General features: G+C 41.3%; 2 protein-coding genes across 2 annotated transcripts; one reads left to right on the top strand and one right to left on the bottom strand.

Moving 5' to 3' along the window:
- The first annotated feature begins 1,309 nt into the window (after positions 1-1,309).
- On the top strand, positions 1,310-2,446 carry LOC129102730 (rhodopsin). The gene has a single exon (XM_054612989.1). The coding sequence runs from the start codon at positions 1,310-1,312 to the stop codon at positions 2,444-2,446; it is 1,137 nt and encodes a 378-aa protein (XP_054468964.1).
- Positions 2,447-3,221: 775 nt separating this feature from the next.
- nup155 (nucleoporin 155) lies at positions 3,222-16,768 on the bottom strand. Its single transcript, XM_054611963.1, has 34 exons — positions 16,612-16,768; positions 16,191-16,359; positions 15,386-15,523; positions 15,135-15,231; positions 14,872-14,942; positions 14,690-14,782; positions 14,323-14,586; positions 14,161-14,234; positions 13,941-14,032; positions 13,730-13,827; positions 13,453-13,620; positions 13,206-13,306; positions 12,847-13,017; positions 12,622-12,732; positions 12,285-12,379; positions 12,106-12,191; positions 11,222-11,363; positions 10,975-11,041; positions 10,740-10,855; positions 10,298-10,401; positions 9,946-10,079; positions 9,587-9,778; positions 9,160-9,298; positions 8,928-9,063; positions 8,678-8,831; positions 8,495-8,599; positions 7,284-7,438; positions 6,966-7,095; positions 6,757-6,870; positions 6,530-6,650; positions 6,327-6,437; positions 5,815-5,951; positions 5,546-5,652; positions 3,222-4,580 (listed from the first exon to the last, which is right to left on the bottom strand). The coding sequence occupies exons 2-34, from the start codon at positions 16,330-16,332 to the stop codon at positions 4,442-4,444; spliced, it is 4,104 nt and encodes a 1,367-aa protein (XP_054467938.1). The 5' UTR covers positions 16,333-16,359; positions 16,612-16,768; the 3' UTR covers positions 3,222-4,441.
- Positions 16,769-17,572: the final 804 nt, after the last annotated feature.

Here is a 17,572-nt window from a genome sequence, read left to right as displayed (position 1 = left end):
TAACATCAAATGGTTTCATTTTTTCTTAACCAAAAGGTTCCCAGAGGTAAAGGTCAGTGGCTGCCTCTCAAAGGTCAAACAATGTTGAACAAGGGTACCAAGGCCGCATGAGCTCACCTTTCATATTCACAGCAGAGAGCCAAATCCTTTTAACATCACATTTTCAGAGGATATATTTAGCCTGCTGCGTTGTGACGACTGCCCCATGGTGTATCACAAAGAGATTGACACCTTTAAAGACTGGTGTGACAGCCAAAATCAAATTTTAACGATAAAAAAAGACAACAAGAACTATATTTGACCCCAGGTTAGTGAGAGATCAAAAGCATTATTATTTACGGAACAGCTTCATTGTACGTTCCCTCACAGTCTAGCACATTGAAAGCAGCAATGACACCATCTGTCCCTTCACACCCTCTATGAGGGTACTGTTTTAGTTTATTACATCAAGGCAGATGTTACAGAGCAAGTAAATGTAAAGTTTTCTTTCCTCCCAATGTTTATAACACTGCTGAATAAGAGTTTTGTAGTTCACAGGAAGGACATATGTGGTATTTTGTTTTGTGTATGATGCCTTAATGACTTTAACGATTGTCTTTTTTATAATGCCTATGTATATCTATTTATTCCTCTCATGGCATGTGCATACTTTGAAATATTTTACTATTGCGTCTTCGGTGTATCACTGTCATTTCTAGTCGGCTATGTAGTTTTTAGCTGAATGTAGCTGTGTACTAATGCACTAAGATTAATTCAGAAAGAAAGTCACTTATTTATTTCACCACCGGGGTGTAAAATCAAGTGCTGCTGCTTGGAGAAATAATGGGGCACTCACTTTGTGCAGCTGTGATACGATGAGTTAATTTTTCACACACACAAATGAAATTAAGATCCCATCTGCATGCAGAAAGTCCACTCAATCCGTTTTGTCATAATGTGCAAAGAGGGATAAACTGAACTGCAATGGAGTGTAGGAATAACAATTGTGCAATTATACAAAGGCTGGCAACCTTCTTACTAAGGTATCTTACTGAGTGGAATCCAATGAGTCTGTACGTCCTTATTACCTGAACATTTTATTTGAAATGTATCAGACTCAACTCAGCGGGACTACACGATGAAGGCTCCCTGAGGAAAAAGAAAAGAAGCGAGACTATTAAACTCAACAGTGTGATTGGGTCCGGCTTCTTCCCCTCCTCTATAAATGCCCAAACACCAAAGCATCCCACATTACAAGCTCTGGGAACTGTGAGACCAGTCGACTGTACAGTGAAGAACAATTGAAGTTGTCACCTGATCTTGTGAAACCATGGATGCAGAGGAGTTGATTGAATCCATCATCAGAGCATTCATGTTTCTGGCAGGCATCCTGGGAAACAACTGGCTGGCTATTCGCTCCCTGCCCGGACGGAAATCTGGAATCCGCACCAACGAGGTCCTCTTCATCAACCTGGCCGTCTCCAACCTCATCACCAACTACCTGGTGGACCTGCCCGACACCATGGCAGATTTCGCTGGCCGTTGGTTCCTGGGGGAAACCTTCTGCGCCGTGTTTCGTTTCTGTGCCGACCTCTCCAAAACCAGCAGCATCTTCTCGACCTTCTTCATCAGCGCTTACTGGCACCAGAAGCTCGTGGGCTCCCTGAAGCGTGGCGGTGCACCGGTGCAGCTGGACAGCCTGTGCTTGGTGGGCTGTCTGCTGGCTGGCAGCTGGACGGTGGCAGTGGTCTTCAGCATCCCACATGTGTTCTTTGTAGCGGTCGAGGGCCGAAATGAGAGCAAAGAAGACTGCGTGGACGTCTTCCCTAGCGCGATAGCGAGGCAAACCTATGAAATCTTTTATTTAACCCTGGCTAATGCTCTTCCCGTCGCTGGGATCGTATTTGCCAGTGTCCAGATTGTCATCACTCTGCTCCGAAATAAGCAGCGCATACAGGGTCATAGCTCTGACGCTACCAAGGAGATGGTAAAGGATGAAAGCAAGAGTACTGAAAGCAGAAATGACGGAGTAGTCAGCACTGTATCTGGTCCAGGCACCTCAAATGATCCAAAAGATTCTGAATCCCTAACCCACGTTTATACGGGCGTGCCTGCTTCTTCATGTCCACCTGAAGGGCTGTCAGGTCAAAGTTCTCCCTGCAACAAGGAAACAAACAGAGACAGCGGGGCAGGAGCTCCACCAAATCCTCCCAAGCCCAGCCAGATACGAGCAAAGCCGAGTCAGAGCTCAAACACTCAGGTGAGGGCGGCCAAGAGCGTGGTGGCTGTAGCCGTCGTGTTCCTGGTCTGCTGGCTCACTCATCTGCTTCTGCGCATCTCCAACAACATCACCACCTCGCCGATGGTGGTGGAGGTGGCCAGCTATATTGCAGCCTCCTACACCTGCATCATCCCCTACATATTCTTGTACGGAGTGAAAAAGCTTTCTTGCTCATGCAAAAGGTAGAAATGTGTACGTCACATCCAGGTCCTAATCTGTCAGAAGTGATCAAATTGAATAAATAAAAGCATCCATTACTTGAACAAGAAGCTGGATGAACTGGCTCAAGTGGAAAACATTATGAGCTAATCACTCTTTTGTCTGTATATTTTGTCTTTAGAATTACTTTAGAGCTGAAATGATTTGTTGACTAAATCATAAGTTGATCGAAAGAAAATTCAAAAGAAACAATTTTGACGATCAAAAAATAGTTTGTCGCGTAGAAGTACTCTACTTCAGTATGTTAAACTGAAACTTTTGGAGGTTTGGACTGTCTGTTAGATATCTTAAAACATAACTTTAAGGCCATTTTGATGGGCTCCATTCAGCAGGACTCGATCATACATCCTCATTTAATAAATGGAATTATTTTTTGTTGCTTTTTATTCCATTTCATTGGTTTGTCACTAGTTCAGTCTTTTACCTCCCAACAATGGAATCCCTTGTAACTTTATTTTGAAAAGCTTTGTAGAATAGTTATTATATTTCTAAATAAAACAAATGTACAAAATTGTCATATTGGGTAAAAATATAGTATTGCAGATCACACTGCAGATTAAAAAAAGCTAAACTTAAATTTCTTATAGCTATTTATTGTGCATTAACATTCTTAAAGTCTATAAACATTTAAAGTGAGTTACATTAGAGGAGATCATAAGTCTTATCTGTTAAACATTATTTATGGTATAAATGTACTGTTTTAATGTCATTAAGAGAGAAATCGTCCCAGTATCTAGTAATAAATATTTTATTTTTCACAAGGCTATAAATTTAGTATAATTGTGCACTTGAGTGCACAGCAAATTGGAAAAGAAACCTAAGCAATTACTGCAGCAATTTCTGTTGACAGTATGAAACCCTGTGTGCCCTCTTCAATTAAAGATAATTATGTAAACACAAACAGTGAAGACATGAAGTCCATTATTGCACTCCCTCTGCAGTTTAACATGATCAACCCAATGCAATTTAATACTCCTCTCTCCTGCTAATTATTTGTAAAAATTGAACACAAAACTGGAACCAAGAATGCAAGTTTGTTGGTTTACAGGTGACAACTAGTTTCTGGATAGTGTTTTCAAAACATCCTCATGCACAAAATCAATAACAAGTTTTATTTCTTCATAAAAATGTTTTATGATTTTCCTCAAAGTTTGCAGTGTAGCACTATGAACTGCACTGTGTTAAAAAGTTGTTCTGCATTCAAAACAATCACAAAATCATCGTTAAATGTATCAGCCAAGAAGACAAAATGCTCACTGTAAATAATACAGACGGAAAAAAAAAATGTTTAAGTGTGTGCATGACTTTTGGCAGAAGAGACAACATTATGGCCAAGTTATTTACATAATTACAACATTCAAACCTTCGTTTTTTTGGAGGCAAACGCTGAACAATCAAAATGATTCCCCTGCGATGAAAAGGCTTTAGTGGGATATTTAGCAAGTTGATTCAAACGAAAATATCCCAAATCCGTCAATAAGTGCATTTTCAATATATGAAAACTCACCTGTAAAATCTAGAGTGATGACATGTTTATAATCAACACAAGTAACTGAAAAATCTTGTAATTTTTAGACATCTTTCTTTTAGACACAGCTATTTGCACACAAAGCAAATAACCAACAGTGCCTTGGTTCCTAAGTTGTTTTTCAGTATAATGTTTAGATTCATAACAAAATGTATTAAATAAGTTATAAAACTGGGCTTTTCTGTCTTCCTCTTCTTTACCAGAAGACATTACTGTCATCTGCTCCCTCTGTCCCTTAACAACAAGCACTTGCCAAGCTGCAACACATCAGACTGAAAAGAAAAAGAGGCAAACTCTACTGTGGAATACAAATATCATGTTGTGTTTCGCTGATCGTGTCATCCCGCTTTTAAATCAGCTGTTTTATTAAGGCCAACAGTGCAAGATCCAGACGTCACCTGTCGCTTGTCCTGTGAATAACGTCATTAGAAGAGTCAGTGGAGTTTCTCCAGCTTCGCCTGCAGCGACTTGAAGTTTCCGATGGTTTGTTGAAGGGCCGAGTTTGGGCTCAGGGACTGCAGCTCCACAAGGTATCCACAGATGTTGTCGAGACACACGTTAGTGAATCGGCGTCTGAAATGGGAGGGGAAAACTAGCTGTCACACCAAGTTTACAGAGGGTTTATTTATTTACCTTGCTGAAGCTAATATGCAGAAGTCCGTAGTCTGAGTTAGTCAGATCAAGTGGTGATGTTCCATATTTCCCTCCTTGTATTTCCCCAGACAGTGTTTACTTGCTGAGCTGAACTGAAAAGACACTCACTTTGGAAGGCATCCACTATCAATCTGCTGCATTGATATTGCTCTAGGAAGGGATTTCTTCACAGCCAGTATTGACAGGTGGAATTACAGCGACCAATAAACATTTCAATAAACTTATACTATACTTTAAGTAAACGTTAACCTATCCTTTACATAACAACTGCTGGAAAGTCGTTCTGTCGCAAAGCTATCACACCTCACAGTGAAACGATCATGACACAAACAATAAGCATCAAGCTTAGACAGGGGGCATTTGGAGTTTACAGTAAAGTTTTCTATCGGCTTATCTGCTGTGTTTGAGTGACTAAATGCAGCTGCTGGTGGTTGGAGTACACAAGTGATTGACAGACCTGATCTGTTGCCTAGAAACCCTACAAAATGGCTCTCCCTGCAAAAAAACACCCCAGTGTGATCGAGATGAGAGCTGTTTTTCCAATTGTAATAATGTTGCTGCTCTCAGCAGAGATACAATTATCCAAGATGTTCTGTGTATATCAAACTAACGATTTGTTAAGCGTTTCTCTTTCTGTGTAGAAGGTGGAAAGTTTAGTCCAACAACACATTCATTGTTCAGAATTGTATCTAAAACAGCTTACAATAATATGAGTAAGTAGGGAGAGTTCTTTTATTGCTCATGGACACTCCAGGAGGCTGCAGCATTAGTTGTCACAGGGATTTTAACCAGGGACTTCATGCTAATGTCCCTGAAAACACAAGCCAAACTCCACAGCGCCCACTACAGGCCAGCAGTTGCACAGCTCCTCAGAGGGTGATTACCTGTCATAGGTTGGTACTCTGCTGGGATCATCCACGTATCCTGACAGAAGCACGTGGATACACTCCACCAAGTGGAGAGGTTTCTTCAGCCGCTGCCAACAGGGATCCTACAGGCAAGAGGGAATACAGCAGATTGGTGGATTAAGCAAGAGACAATTTAATCCTCCACCCACAAAAAAAACTGCAACTGCTGCTTATAATCATGTGCATCAATTTTAGGAGATGGGGAAAAAGTGATGCATTGAAATATGATAATCTGAAGCACGTACCCGAGTTTTGAAGAGTTGGTCATAGACCTCCAGAAGACGTGGCAACTGTACTCCAATCTCCTGCATGGTGGCGGTGACGAAGCCCACGTCCCAGTTCAGTCGACACACCTCCTGCTCTAGAAACTTTACCAGGAACTCTACAATCACAGGACATATCGGCACTCGTTAATATTGCATACTCAGCACTTTGTACATCACTGGGGGAAAAATGTTTTGAGTTTGACATAATTGACTCTGATCATACGTGCAAGAACCAAGGTTGCATATAAAATAAATTATTGTCTCCACAGAGCAGACAAGTTTGAACAGGCTGTTTGTAATGAGAGGATAATTAAGCAATCACCTAGAGCACCAGTGTGACCCTGCAGGCCTGAACCACTGAGACATGATGACATAAATGATGCAAAGGGGAAGTCTAATTAAATTACTGTTAACAAAATAGTAAACAGCAAGGTGGAAAGTTCTAACGAGAGGAAAACTAAACATAATTACAGGAAGGTATGAACGCTTACCCAGAGGGAAATATCTTGGTGTTCCGGCGTAAATCTTTCCCAGTGATACCAGTTTCAAACTGAGAGACCTCATCCTGTCTGCTGGACTCATAGCAATGGAGTCTCCCAACTCTAGACAAGACAAAACAATCATCACTGACACCAACATCATATATGGCAAAGGAAGCGCATTTTTAAAAAGGTTTGGTTGACATTTCACTTGCCTTTCTCCATGATCTCTTGCCACAGTGAGTGCACCAGGATTGGGTCGGAGTGTCCTGCACAGTGAATGATGGCCAGCTTGCACTCGGACAACTTGAAATGGTCAGCAAACTCCCCGTAGAGCTACACCAGAGAACATATGTTCAGCATTTATGAACATTTTCACATTCTTGTTAATGAAAATTCTTTATAATCCCTAAATCCTTATTGTTCTGCTGCCGCGTGTTACCTTGGTGATGTCCATAAGCTCCGAGTCCAACTGAGAGATGACATTTTTCACTGAGGGATGATGGGAGTACTGTCTGATCAGGGTATCCTGGATCTGTACTTGGATACGCACCAGCTGGGGAAATGAACCAAACACAGAAACTGAGTGGTCACAACGCCGTATCACTCCTAGATTTTAGACTTCAACCGTGATCATAAACACATACGTACCTCCATCTTTTCTTCCAGCTCATGAAGGAACTCTCCATCAGAGGCCTGAGCTGAGATGCAGGAGGAGCTCTTTGCAGACAGGATGGCTCGTGCGATGTACTCCAAACGTTGCTTCAATGAGATCTCAGTGCTGCATAATCAGAGAACATGTAGGTACTTTTTTCATTTAAAATCGTTGGAAAGAGTATATGGCGTGCATATACAGTATATGTGGTCACCAGGCTCTGAAGAGTCAGTGTTGGAAGTTGTTTGTAAATTTATTTCTGGAGATATGTTAAATGTTAATCTACCAAAATTAAAGTTGTTGTGTGTCCAAACCTGTGCATGTCAGCGAGACGGGCCAGTACATGAGCTGCCTTGCCAAAGTTACGGTTCTTCTCATAGTAGCGCCACAACAAGTCCATATTGTGCACCTTACTCTGGTCCTGCTTGATCATATGCATCAGGTGTTCCTCCAGGTACAGAGAATTCACCTGGACAACAGAGGACAAATAAAAGAACGGCTATCAGACATATGGCATGTAATTACACAAACACCTGTAAAGTGTCTCAATTCATCAGGACAACAACAACTTGTGGTTTCATGGGGCCATAAAATCTGAATGATTTACTCATCTAAAAAGGTCTGGGTAAAAGAAAAGCCTATATGCAATGCAAATGTACAGCATTAAAAGAACAATATATTATATATTTTCTTTATTAAATAATTATATTCCAATGATATTTCATCAGACATATAGCAAACATGCCTAGTTAAAATACTGGCTTCTCTGACAACAATGCTTTAGCCAGTATGTTCTGTTATGTAATTTCCATTCCAGTGCATGAAGTCGGTTTTAGTTTTGGCCTGTGTGATCCCACCCACGCCCATTTCGACATCCCGTGTTGCCAGATATGTAACATTAGCATGCAAACATAGCGTGCTGCAGCCATTTAGCCTGCAAACTGGGTCAAAAGGAAAAACGGATTTTATCAGACCTAAAAATCCAAGGCATCTTTCTAAAAAGCTACATGACCAGAGACGTGGTAAAACACAGGATGGCCAATTGTCTCCTAAACAGGAAGGCAGTGAAGTTCAGCTAAAGTTAGCTTACTCAAACACATTTATCACAGCTACTAGTAGGGAAATTCAACATTCAAGTACTCACATTCAATTATTATAGAGTACTCAGGTGTTTGAGACACACAGCCAGTGAAGTGATCCCTACTAGTGCTGGCTTACTTTGTCATGCTCACTGCTATTATTGGGGTCACCGATGACCCCACGGACATTAAATATAATTTATTCAATTTTGTGACAAAAATGGATGAACGAGTTACACTTTCATTCAATCTATTTGAGCTCTTTTAGTGTCCTCAACCTGGTGACCTGTGTGAGCTTCAAATCTCGGGAGGACAACTATCTTTCCAAATCTTGAATTTGGCCTGCGGTACTCATTTTGAAAACAAGCCATGAGTCTGACACATTGTTCCTTTTAGACGCAAGTTTCATGTTAAAAAACCAAAACACACATGGACAGATACACTACCTCCAGTAACTTGTCGGTCAGGTCGGCTTGAATCAGCCAGTTGTACAGAGCGATGTGAAACAGCTCGTCCTGAGACCTCTGGGCCAGACCGAGGATCTGCTCAAACTACAAGGGAAAGACATATTTTCATTAATAATCATGTGCACTGCTCTGGCAAGAAATAAGCATCAACTTCTTACTCACATGAGCTGTAGCTTCTTCGTTGCTGAGCATGTTAGGGTCAGAAGTCATGACGGGAGGCCCAGGCTGCTTAGGGACGCTGGGGGACTGAGGGGCGGCTTTGCTCTGGTTCACCAGCTCCTGCATGGTGTCTGTGATGCACTTATAACACAAAAGTCTGGAGCAGACAGAGGAGGGGTGAAAAACGTTTTGACAATCGTCTAAAATGTCAATCAATGATGCCGATTGGTGTGCTAATTCTGCCTCGTGTTACCTCTCGTGGAAGGCCTGCTGTCCCACGCCGTCCTCCTCAGGCTCTCCGTTCTTGTAGTAGTGGGGCCCCAGTCTCTGTGGATCCTTCTTGTCTGCTGCTGTGAGGCACAACTCAAGGACTCCCTCGTAGAAACGCACTGAGACAATGTAAAAGCATTAGTGTCAAAAAATAAACCGTATTTTATAACATAGAAAGTACACAAATACAGAAAGTATGTCTTGTGTGTCCCTACCTTGTCTGTACTGAGAGCAGACCAGAGGCAGATCTGTGTGTTGGCTGATCTGCTGATAGAGGTGTAGAGACTCCCTCAGTGTTCGCTCCTTTTCGGCTTTATTCTGAATCTGCTTAGAGCTCTGCAGCAGCTCATTAGCCTGAGTGGGAGACAAAAGCAACAAATTTAGTATCAAGGCACATGGATCAATGCGGGTAAATCGATACCTCTTAATGACTTTGATGCCCCTAAAATTATTGATTGCAAGAAATGTGAAAGCACCAAGACATCAATAAAAACTATAATTGTAGACCCCTGAAGCTGTGCTAAAGATTGACACTTTTATCTATATGGAGCACATTTTCAAGATCTTAAGATAATTTCGCTAAGAGTATTTAAAAAAAATAAAAAAAATAATTCAATCACTCAAAACACCATATGCTTGTACCTTGGAGCAAACGCTGTCGTCACTGCTGTACAGCAGGGGACAGATGTCGCGCAAGTGATTGCTGATGGCTTCCACAGAGGCATTATCTTTGATGTAGACATTAATGAGGGCTGTGATGAGTGCTCCAGACAGCTCCTTGCCCCGGATCACTACATCCTTAAAACTCACACCCTTCATCTGCTCTTGAAACTCCTACGAACACAGAAGAAAGTGATCAATGAGCGAAATATAGATATCTCACATGGTTAACTGGGTTTATGGCTGAAAACAAAAAGGTAGTACATTAAGGAAGGCATGTGGTTAGTACAGCAGCGATGATGTATGAGCATCTGCAGCAGAAGTGTTATGCGCACATGTACCTTTGGCAGCTCAGACATAATGAGGCTGAACTGATGATCACAAAGAAGCTTCAAGAGGGCCAGAGTCTGATAAGAGCGATGCACCAACTGCTGGATGCCCTGCAGGGACACTTTCTCATAGACCTGAGCCTTGGCTGGAAACAGAGACGGAAACAAGAGATACAATTATTTAAAAGGAATAAAGACATCAGTGATAAGAGTGAAATAAAAAGTAAAATCACTTTTTCCCCTGATGGTACATCAAAGTTTCACATTTACTTTTTCAAGTTGATTCATAATACCATTGCTATTTGGGATATTAATTATCATGACAGTATTCATAAAAATGCGGAAACCTGCACTCATAACTCACTGTGATATTTCCTCTGGAGCTCCTGCTGGACCTGCTGAGAGCTGGCTCCGTCAGGACGCATAAATCCCAGCAGCCTTTGCTGCAGGTTGGCAGGGGAGCTGAAACTAACAGGGAGCAGAACAGATGTTATTTAGGGGGGATGGGAAACAAGACTTCGCTACAGACGTTTTTGCAGGTGCCAGTTTCTAGTGGGCAATACTTTCAGTGACAAATTAAAACTAGGATGAAATGAGATAATATATTTATTTTACATGTTAGCCACATAATCGGTCATTATGAGATTTCTCTTGATATTCTTTCTCATTTGGTCTGATCATCCCAAAAATGAGAAATAAAAAACACCTGATATCACAGTAACTATTTCTAAATGGCACTTGATGGCATTTGAGCAGGGAAAGTGTTGAAGAACTAAAATAATCTATTAAGGCATAGGAGCTCTTACCTTGCGCCACCAAGAGCAGATGGACTGAACTGAGAGTTTTTATCTAGAAACTCCCGCAAACCACAGAGCTCCATGAGGACTGACTCCAGCTCAAACGCACTAACGCTGTTTTCCAACTGTGGACACAACAGAAAACAGATAGTGTCAACTAACCACTTCCAGCATCATTCTTAAAACGTACATAATCACTAATAACTATCTAATAAAGCCCTGTTTTTTTTATTATGATACTTACAATAGCGACAGTCTGATTTCCTTTGCTCATAGTTTTCTCAACAGCAAGACTGCCATCCCAAATATTTCTGTTAGAGTGTTGTTGACAGAGAACAGGGGAGAAAGACATGTTGATCAGTACCGACACCATCGGCACACATCAGCATCCACACCTCTGACTAAAGAGTCACATATCTAATTTAGGCTCTCGCCCAGAAAACATATTCAAAACTAAGATAAAGTGACAGCTAATGAGAGGATTGACTTACCCAAGAATGCGAGCAAAGTAGACACAGATGCCGTTATGTTTCCCTGAGAAAATAACCTCTGGGCCAGCGGACATGGGCGTGATGGGGGCAGACCCAGAGTGCATTTGTAGGAAAGGTGTAGCCAAAGCTGGGGGCATGATGCCTGGGGAAGAGTAATAAAAATGACATAAGTTTACTAGGGCTGTCATAATTGGCCAAAATGACATTTGAATAGACACAGAAAAGACACAAAGGTTCTAACTATTAGAATATCTATTTTTGCGCCTTATGTCCATGACGCCGTGTCCTCACTGGCTGCTAGCGACGGAGCACTGCGCAGTGCGTCCAGCACCATTTCAGCTGACTTTTGTCAGACGTCCTTTGAACGATTTGTTTACATGACGTAATGTAACACTTGCTGTTGGGACACCGTGTCTCTCTCTATATGCAGCAGAGTTCTCTGCCATCATTACGGTTGTTGCCAAAGTATTCCTCTTCAGCTTGACCTAATATTGCATTAAGTTTTCAGTTACTGAAAGTGATGTGTCATGCGGATCTTTCAGTGTAGGTGCCAGGCAGACAGCTACGGTAGTGCTGCTTTTCCCCCCACATTAAAATGTATTTCATTAAAATATCTAGATTCTTGCATTTCTCAAATATATATTTGAATTCAGAATATTCGTTGACAGCCCTGAAGTTTACAGATGTAAACATTACACATGTAGTATTAGGAAATGTGATATTTAAAATGTTTTAACAAAACATTATGTTTGTATATCCTGTTAAATACCTGAGGACATGGCAATGTGTATATGAGGCTTTGTACAATGTCACAAGAGTTTAAGCTGATACATTCTGTCTGCATCTATATATTTTCTCCAGGTCAGTATTTACTTATAATTTACCTGGTGCTGGAGAGCTCATCACAGGTCCAACATTACTGGGAGAATTCATGGCTGCTGGGAATCTCATCTGTGCTTCTCCTCCATATCTGATCATGACAAAAACAAAAGGAACTACTTTTAGTTTTGTGAACAGTACGAGTAAGTGTAAATCTAAATGTGTATAAACAATGTTATCTGACCTGAAGAAGGCTCTGGTGGCCCACTGTGAAACCTCTCTGTCACAAGCTGCGCTGGAACAAGCCAGGATCAGTGCTGTGGCACAAGCCTGCTCCTCCTGTACAGAACAGATCAACAACTCAAATATATACTATATGTGCATGTAAAGGAAATATGCCTGCACAATGGTCTATCGCTGCATGCCTTAATCCTGAGCAGAGGTGTGTGTGTGTCTGTCATGCAGGCTGGCGTCTGGCAGCGTGTAGCCTAAAATGCATGTGTGTCATGTGCAGGTTTCAGGATAAAAGGCCCCGTTAAGAGGAATTTAAACATCACACATTTAATGTTTTAGCTTTGTACCCGGTGCAGCTTGAAGAAACGTTCAACGTCTTCACTTTCTCCTCCAGCACAGCTCACCAGCAGGTGGCGGAGTTGGTCCACCGGCCGCAGTTTTTGGAAGATATGACTCCCCTACAGGACGGCAAGGAGTCTACTCTTAGTATACATAATTAAGACATTGTTTTGTTACAAGATGACAACACTGAGCATGTGTGCAACATGATGAGTCCTGACAGCAGTTCTAACCTTGGCAGAGAGAAGGACAAACTTCTGCGGAGGGATATTGTGCTGTTGAACCACCACAGGTGAATCAGTGATGGGGATCTGTTCCTGGTTCAGAGGAGTAAATATCTTGGATGGTCTCTCCTCACTAATGGCACAAAGAGCCCAAGAGTGTCCATCTACATTAGACATCATCTGCAATGGAGAGAAGAAAAGAGAGGCTTATTGTAGGGTTTCTTTTAACCAGTGTTCTTTTAACCACTGACCAAAAAAGCACCCGTTAATATAATCAGCAATATAGAGCAGCAACAAATGGTAGTAAGAGACATTCATTTGAAACCTACAATTTTACTTCATTTATTATACGTTTCTTATGTGCCAACCTGAGTCTCCATCAAGGGTTTCTTGAAGGGGAAGGAGTCGTGATTGATGCACCACAGAATGTCACTGTCCTCTGTCTCAGAAGCAGCCATTAACAGAATACCTGAATATTTAAACAAAGAAAAGACAAAAGGGTATTACAGGCAGATCTGGATTATAACATTAACTTAAAGTAAAAAACAATGTTGAGTTTGACTCCTCATTGGGTCTTTCTGATAAACTGATGAATAGAAGACAAAAAAGGTTTACCTTTGCTGTGTAGTGCCTTATGGACCTTTGCAGGTTTCTGCAGGGTAGAGGATGCAGAAAACCCTGGTGGCAGACGGACATGGACCAAAGCTAGCAGGCTAGGTCGAACTGCCACATGCTTCTGGTGTGGAAGGGCAAAGGGTGTGGTGCTGAAGTAGAGACGCACACCTACAGAAACAGAATATAGACGGGCACACATTAAGCATAAACATTTTAAATGACCATACTGGTATCCTTCTTTTTTCACTCGTCTTCACTACTGTTCAGTTATCTTTACCTGCATGAGTGACAGCGAGCAGGTGACAGTCTGAGGACTCAGATCTGTCAATCACAGAGATCTGGACGACAGGTTTGAAGACAGAACGATCAATAGTCCTGCAGAGGAAGGGGAGTTTCAGAGACAGAAAATAAATTCTTATTTCTCTATAAAGATGATTAATGACAGATGTGAAAGAAACACAAGTGAAGGTTAAGAAACCCTGACATACCTGGCGATGTTTCCAGCAGCCGCAACAATAGTGTTCTGTGACATGGTTGCCACACGGCTCATACCTTGACCATCAGACCCCAGGTCATACACCTGAGTAAACGGACACATTGTTAATAATTGCAGCACACTGACAATCACCACACATTTGTTAGTTTCTCAGCAAATCAGAAACAGCCAGACAAAATAAATATTGACTTGACATTCACAAAACGTCATACCTGCAGGACACCTTTCTCAGAGCGTGTGAATAGTGTGTTGCGGGAGTTGTCAATAGCAATCTGCACAATGGGGTCTGTGGAGCACAAGGACAACAAATGTTAAAGTTAAGTCTAATTAAACTAAAGACATCTTTCCACATAGAACTGCGTGCCCTTCCTCACCGTCTTCAGAGAAGGAGAACTGGAGCACAGAGGGGACAAGGAAGGACAGAGAGCTTTTGGAGTGGTTGATTTTTCTGCAGCGCTGGCTCAGCCATCCTGCCTCGGCCTGGTAAGCTATCTCATAGAGGCAGCCGTCCTTTCCTGCCATGAAGATGCGTCCCAGGTCAGTGGAGGTGATGGATAGGATGTAGGTGTTGTCTGTGGGGATTGAGAAGAGGGGGTCTGGTAGCAGCTGCATCCCACCAGACATGCTGTCATTCAAACCTACAACAAGAGAAAGAGACATACAAAGATGATAAAAATGTCATTTGAATATTCCTCACTGGCATCTACATATTCACACACTAGAGTGGTAGGAAAGACTCACCAGCCTGGCTCTTGGCGAAGCTCAGCCCAAGGATCACTACATCCACAGAAGTGGCCAATACTAAGAGGTAGTGAATGTGTGGCTGTAAAATCCCTGAGAAGAAAAACACAAACAAATAATCATTACTTTAAAAATAAATAAATAAATGTTTAACCAATGCTGAATTTAAATATTAAACATACCTTGTTTTGGTTTTACAAGGCCCACTGCCAGAATGGTTTCAATAAGGCCATCAAAATAGGCCACATCACCTCTGCAAAGAATATAGGAGGAAAAAATGAAATAATTGTCTCTTACTCCAGATTTATTATCAGCAGTAGTTCACAATTAATAGTGAATACTAATGATACATACAAGTTCACTTTGTGGGCACTTAAAGTTTGTTTCATGTATTGCTCATCGTTAACGTTGTCACTCAGTCCCATATAAAGTAAAAGGTACTCACCCATCTTCATAATTCCACATGAAGATGTCGTTGTCAATAGTAAGCCATGCTCGACAGATCTCTGGGAAAACTCCCATCATGCAGTTACATTGCATATCTGTGAAATGGTTAAGTCGAAACTCAAATTCAACCCAAAACAAAACAAAGAAATCAACCTTAAACATTTTTGCTATAAGTGTGATGGAAACCTCCGGGTCTGGTGAAACTGAAAGCATTAAAGTAGTTTTTTTACTTAATAACTAAAAGGATACGGCTGAACTGCTCCACCAGCTCAGGCGGCAGAGGGACTCGGCGGACTGCACTGAGCTCTGGGAGATTTGGCACACTGACTAAACCTGGTCCCTGGAGGGGGTAGTCCATGTCCGACACTCCAGAGAGGGACGGCATATCTATCAACACAATAAACAACAACAAAGTTAAAGTCTGATTATGTACTATCCACAGACCAAACTTTGTAACCCGACCATAGTACATTTCTCGCCTATACAGACATATTCCATCAAAGAGCAAACAGTGTTTAAAAAAAAAAAATCCCCCCCCAAAAAATCAGAGACATTCTGGCACCTTGTGTTTTCTATCAGTTGATATACAACTACAAACAACAACAATACATTTAGTTTTTTCTCCCATTATTCACTAGTTTAAATGAAAGAGCCAAGTCTTTTTCTAGGAACACAAGGCTTCTTTCTCTCAATTGTTGTTTACAAATCTGTCACAAAATCTGTGTTAGTGAGCACTTTACCAACATAATCCATGTATCTGATCCATGCTCAAGGGGGAATCAGGTTCTGACTGATGGCCATAAAAACTCTTGGCATGTCAAAAGGTGTAAACAGCAGATTTCCCTTTATTTCTGGAATTGAATCTGGTTAATTTGATCCAATATGTTTTAATGCATTACAACTAAATCATATGACGATAGCTCTCTGAAGTTACTTGTGAAGTAACTGTGAATGTCTCATCTTTAGATTGGCACAGCATCCCTAGTGTGAAGAGACGCACTTGAGTTTTTTTTTTTTTTTCTCTCTCTCTCTTCTCCCCCTTCACATGACTTACTGTGCGAGGGGACGCTGAGCAGCTCCGAGAGGTCAGGGAAGCATCGGTCTTCTTGGAGATGTCTGTCAATGAGCCGGGAGGAGTTCTCCAGCGCTTCTGCGAGTGCAGCTGCGGGGCTGCTGGGTCCAGCGCCGGACGGCATGACTGAGCGGAACCACCGATAACTTACCTACAGATGAACCGAGTTAAACAAACAGGCTAGACAAGTAAGGCAGGATATCCTACGTGAACAAAGGAAAGATATACTGCAAACTGTACGGTAAGTTAAATGTGCAGTCCGGTGCCAGCTAAAGTTAGCACGCTAGTAAACAACGCCGGTTAGTTAGCCGAATGCTAGCTGTAAACCCGTGTTATTTAGCAAGCAAGCTACATGCTAGCTAAGTGTGAAATAAAGTGTTTTAAAGGCAACTTGTTTCTTTACCCGACTGGGAACAAATCCGCGTGATAGTGAGTTTTATGGCTATGACGTTTTGTTCACGGGTTGAGCAGCAGAGTTTTAAACACACACATCCAACAAGCAGCCCGCCAACCTCATGCACAGCGGCAGAGGTGAAAGGTTTGTTTCCGGTGAGTCATCTTCTTCTTCGTCTGCTTAATTTCCGCAGACTGGGCCAAGTGAAAAGGTTGTACCGCCATCCCCCGGCCATTGTTAGTTTATCTGAAATTGTGTATTCACCGTACTAAATATGTAATAATGTACTTGTAAAAGGGATATTAGAAACAAACAAACAAAAAAATTAATGAAACAAGGATGATTAAACTCAACTAACTGCCTTAGTATGCAGTAAAGAGGTATTATACATTCAATTGTTTTTTATTTCTTACATTACCCAATAGAATTGGTTTGATAAACACATAGCTCAATGGTTTTATCATTTCCGTACCAAAAGAAGAGTTTTATTTAACTTAACATGACGTTTATGTATTGACTTATGGTATTTTGTCACATTTTAAAATATTACAGTAAATGTGCATGTTTTTTTTTTGTCTTTTTGATACTTTTAAAAACTTTCTGTAATTAAAAAAGCATGTGATACAGGGTCACAGTAGCAGTAATATATATATATATATATATATATTTTTTGTTGTTAAAATGAATCCCCCTTGGCTTGATTTCAACACAGGAATGGTTAGTACAGGACACAAGGTGTTTGCAACTAGTGTGTATTTAAAACCAACTTTTTCTACCAAAATGCAAAATGAAAGTGAAAATAGAAACGGTGCAAGGTACATCAACCTGTAGTAAGGCAAGACTCAAGAGATATCATAAAGTTACGTGCCAGTTGCTGCATATCCCCACAGTCATAATCACAATGGCAAGATGATCTTTTGGGTTTATCTTTTACAGCTAGCTATGCCTAGAGAGTAGAGGCTCAAGTGAC

Source organism: Anoplopoma fimbria, chromosome 14 (genome assembly GCF_027596085.1).
Source record: "Anoplopoma fimbria isolate UVic2021 breed Golden Eagle Sablefish chromosome 14, Afim_UVic_2022, whole genome shotgun sequence".
NCBI lineage: Eukaryota > Metazoa > Chordata > Actinopteri > Perciformes > Anoplopomatidae > Anoplopoma > Anoplopoma fimbria.
This window is presented reverse-complemented; position numbering and strand designations above follow the sequence as displayed.